The following is a 4,975-nucleotide window of genomic DNA, read 5'->3' as shown; positions in this document are numbered from 1 at the left end:
CAGCGGGGAGCCTGCTTCCCTCTCTCTCTCTCTCTCTCTGCCTGCCTCTCCATCTACTTGTGATTTCTCTCTGTCAAATAAATAAATAAAATCTTTAAAAAAAAAAAAAATCTCCAAAATAAAAAATTCCTGAAAAGTGTTGTACCATATTTGACTATAAAAAGAATAATAGGGGCCCTGGATGGCTCAGTGGGTTAAAGCCTCTGCCTTCGGCTCAGATCATGGTCCCAGGGTCCTGGAATCGAGCCCCAAATCAGGCTCTCTGCTCAGCGGGGAACCTGCTTCCCTTCCTCTCTCTACCTGCCTCTCTGCCTGCTTATGATCTCTGTCTGTCAAATGAATAAATAAAATCTTTAAAAAAAAAAAGAAGAAGAAGAAGAAGAAAAATACTAATCTTGGATTTCATATCATATTATGAGAGTTTTCTGAAAATTCAAGTACATGGAAGCCAGAACTTGATGAATCAATCAATAATTTAAGGCAATGGAAATTGAATGAGTTATTGAAGAGTACCTAATTCACCTTTTAAAAAATTTTTCATATGAAGAATCTGAGACAAATTAAGGATACAAATTTAGGTTTCTTAAATCCTAACTTATTTTTCTTGCATGGAATAGCTGATATTCTCACTTTTTGCAGAGTAATCCAAACAAAAGACATTGTTTTGCTTGCCTAATTGGTCTATATAATTACTTCAGTGAGCCTCCTTGTTTTCGAAGGGAGACCTGTCTAAGGAAATGAGGATGTTGAGAGATCATAACCAAATACATCCTTTTGACTCTACAGGATTTTCTCATACAAAGGCAAATCACAAAATGTAAATATTAATGATATCAGATTTTATTTTAAGCTTCCATTTTCCATACAGATTGAACCTGTCTCTCCATTTTGTTCCCAAACCAAGCAAGTAAATTAAGTGGGAAAGTGGTAAGACTCACTCTCTGCATCTATCAAATCTCTTTGGCAGCCAAAAATACGGTACTACTTTTTGCTTAATATTTCAGAATGAAAGATTAGTTTTAAATACTTCTATTGAGTTCTTCCTTCATTCCATGAAACTCCAGTGACCAGGGACCCAAAACAGAAATGTATTCCTATAGAACACATGGAAGTCTAACAATGTATGTGGAACTGCCCCATTATAATAACTTTTGCTCCTTCTTTCACCTTTGGTCTGCTTTCAGACTACTGGGCCACAGAAATGAGCACTTGTTTGCAACATATTTCCAGTCATCGCCAGAAATGTTTGACTATTTCTCTTTCCAGAGCACAGTTACCCTGGCAAAATGATCTCAGATGCCTTAGAAAAAGGTAAAGAGGAAGATATACATCCCTTTTTGTGGTGCTATCACAGACTATTCGAGGATACCTATTGATCCCTTCATTCAAAAAATTCAAGCTTTAGGTATTATTCACATATGGTGATTTGATGAGGAGTCATGACATTTATAACTGAATTGTGGTGATTCAACTCAGGCCTTTATTCACCAAATCTAAATTATTGATCATCATCATCAAAGTCTGCTTGGGCTAACATAACAAAATACTACAGAGAGGGAGGATTAAACAGACATTGATTTTTCCCACAGTCTTGGAGGCTGGAAGTCCAAGATCAAGGTAGCAACAGGGCTGGTTTTTGATGAGGCCTCTTTTCCCAGCTTGTACACTGTCCATCTCTTCTCACACTGTCCTCACATGGCCTCTCCTCTGTGCACACATTTCAGAAAGAGAACTCTCTCGTCCCTTCCTCTCCTTACAAGGACATCAGTTCTATAGTACCCCACCCTTATGATCTCAAGGAGTACCACTTGTTCTATTTCCCACTGTTCAAGACTTGAAAGTCTAGGTACAAGTCACATGAGTAACTAAACTTTTCAGATAACCTCAGGCTCACCCAGTTTCTGTCTGTAACCTCACAACAGACCCTGAACAAGAATTACCCCCTCAGAAATGCTCCCAAATTCCTGGCCCACTGAAACCATCTGAAATGATGAAGTGATTGCTGGTATTTTCAGCTACTAAACATTGGGGGGATTTTTTTTTTAATATCACAATGGTATCTGAAACATTGCAGCAACTTTAGATACCATATTATTATTCATGGATCAACTAATTGAACTACATAGAAAGCTAAGAAATAGAAGAATAGATATACAGATATTTTATATATAAAAGTAGAGGTGTTTCAGGGTAATGGGAAATTCAATGGTTTTCAATAAGTGTGCTGGGAAATTTATTCTTATGATTAAAAGGAATGTGTATTTCTACCTCACGCCATACCTGAACATTTATGTTCTATATGGGTTAAAGATGCAAATGTAAGAAGCAAAACTTGAAAAAAAAATTGTTTAATATTATTTTTAAAATCAGGACAGGGAAGGACTTTGAGAAGTATATGCACACATTTTTCATTCTGAGTTCAGCTTTCTCATTTCCGCATAATAACTTTGGTGGTAAATCCTTGATCCCAACTGCATTCACACCAGTATCCAGGTAGTAGGTCCTCCAATTCTGGTCATTTTGAAGTATTTAATCCACTGTACTAGATTTCTTTCTGATTAAAATATCTAGGTTAGTTGTTATTTCCTTCATTGAAGAATAAATAAAACGTCATAGCTGGCATTTATTCAATACATTTTAAATAAATGGAAGCATTAATATTGCTAAATACACTCACTGGATCCAATTACAAATTGAAAGAAAGATGAGGGCAAAAAATACCAATTTCATATCCAATCTGTGTTGTGACTTGACCTCTCAGCAAGGTAATGTGTAATGTCAGGGCCTTCAAAAATGACCTTTGTAATACAGTAATCAACCTCCAAAATTTCTATAGAGAAACTATAAAGAGAGAAGTCACTTTTGACTTATTACTTAAGTCCAGATCATAAAGTTTACAGAGGAGAAAGGCGTTCATATGTAAAACAACACATATTCCCAAAATGCTTAACATTTATTACAATTTTAAAAAAGTATACACAGAGAATTTAATTAAATGTAGGTAGACTCTGACAGTCTACTGTGATATGAAAGACTAAATGTGTATTTCAACTATCAGAAGAGTCATTTGATCTAGATGCACACAAGCATTGAACAATTTAAGTTTTCTGCCCAAAACTTCATTATGATATAGAAAATCAGCCATATGCTACCATCACAGTATAAAGCTAATAAAGTTCAATTCTCATAGATCTATCCTCAGCTATGAACATGTGCTGTGAAATTTCTAATTATTTAATTTGACAGGAAATTTATTTCTACTGTTAGATTAGTTTTTTTTTTTAACAATGTGAATTTTTAATTTTAAAATCACACTCTCTTGGACTAAGGATAATAATTTCTATTAGGTCATATTTTTATGTACCATGGAGATATCATACTCCACCAACAAAAACTTGAAGTAAAACCAAAATTTGTTGCTCACTGAAGAACCTTAGCACAGTATGATTATATAGATCAGAGATTAAACTTACACAATTCTCTTGCCCTCTAAGGGTAGTTAACATACTCCATTTAGATAAAGATTAATTTATATAGCTATTTCAGAATAAAGAGTCTAACTAACCCAAAGGATATCATTTTTAAGATGTCATCACTGATAATGGAAGCAGTCCTCGATTCTGTGAAAGAATGAATATCCTGTTCTGCATGAGCAGTACAGCCCTCTGTCAACTGAGGTAACATTTTTACTCCAAAGTTTCCACATGGCATTTTTTATTTCTGCATTTCTCAGGGTGTAGATTACAGGGTTCAGCATGGGAGTTATGAAGGTCAAAACTACAGTCATGAATTTGTCAATGGGAAAGGTAGAATTAGGCCTTGCATACAAGAAGATACAGGGAACAAAGAATAAAATGACCACAGTTATATGGGATGCACAGGTGTGGAAGGCTTTGTGTTTCCCATCCAAACCATGAGTCTTAAGGGAGTGTAATATGACCCCATAGGAAACTAGGAGAATGAAGAAGATGCCAGTGCAAATGGCTCCTCCATTAGCTATCATAGAAACTCCAATGAGGTAGGTATTGGTACAAGCAAGTTTCAGTAAGGGATACATATCACATACGAAGTTGTCAATGACATTGGGGCCACAGAAAGGGAGCTGATAAATAAAGAGAAACTGAACCATAGAGTGCAGAAAGCCTCCAGTCCAGGCCACCAGCAGCATAAGAACACATGTCCTCTGATTCATGATAATTAGATAATGAAGTGGTTTACAGATGGCTACATATCGGTCATAGGCCATCACCACCAGAAGAATGACTTCAGCACCAGCCAATAAGTGACCTAGAAAGATTTGAGTCATACAAGCCTGGAAGGAAATAGTTTTCTTCTCATAGAGCAAATCTACAATCATCTTGGGAGCAATGACAGTAGAATAGATGGCATCCATAAATGATAAATAAGCAAGAAAAAAGTACATGGGAGAATGCAGTGACCGGCTGGCCATAATGGTTACTATGATAAGCAGGTTGCCCACTATTGTCACAACATAGATGAGTAAGAATGGGACAAATAGCACTTTCTGCCCCTCAGGATCCTGTGTGAGCCCTAGAAGGACAAACTCTGTCACATTGTTTCTATTTCCCATATATTCTTTGGAAGGCATTGAACTCAGGCATCAGAGGCTGGAAATGAAATGGCCATAATGAATTTGAGAGGATCGCATGCTTTGTGTCAAAAACCATTGCCACACTCAACCACGTTTGCCCCACAGGGCCTCACACAGGGTGACTTTCTAGAGAATGAAAGTTTAGAATCACTACCCACAGTTTCTGTTTTCATTTCCACAAATTTCTTGCATCAACTACAAGGAGACCAGTTCTCTACCTGGGAGGTTCATGGCAGGTAGACATGACCTGTGACATGACCTACCGAAAAACAAGGAAGCAGCTTTCTCCAGAATCCTGCCTACAAATACTTCATTTTTTATTTTGTATGTAATTTCTTTTTTTGTTGAATGCTTTCTGGGTTT

General features: G+C 36.6%; 1 protein-coding gene across 1 annotated transcript; it reads right to left on the bottom strand.

Moving 5' to 3' along the window:
• Window positions 1–3,592: 3,592 nt before the first annotated feature.
• LOC132008501 (olfactory receptor 4A15-like) lies at window positions 3,593–4,600 on the bottom strand. The gene has a single exon (XM_059387147.1). It carries the CDS (start codon window positions 4,589–4,591, stop codon window positions 3,593–3,595), a length of 999 nt encoding a protein of 332 aa, XP_059243130.1. The 5' UTR covers window positions 4,592–4,600.
• Window positions 4,601–4,975: the final 375 nt, after the last annotated feature.

The sequence above is a fragment of the Mustela nigripes genome, unplaced genomic scaffold, assembly GCF_022355385.1.
Source record: "Mustela nigripes isolate SB6536 unplaced genomic scaffold, MUSNIG.SB6536 HiC_scaffold_148, whole genome shotgun sequence".
Taxonomy (NCBI): domain Eukaryota; kingdom Metazoa; phylum Chordata; class Mammalia; order Carnivora; family Mustelidae; genus Mustela; species Mustela nigripes.
Note: the sequence above shows the minus strand (reverse complement) of the source record. Positions and strands in the feature narration are given on the sequence as shown.

What these genes read in the sequence shown, in the direction of transcription:
- LOC132008501 (XM_059387147.1), bottom strand. Translation starts at nt 4,591, where the DNA reads ATGGGAAATAGAAACAATGTGACAGAGTTTGTCCTTCTAGGGCTCACA.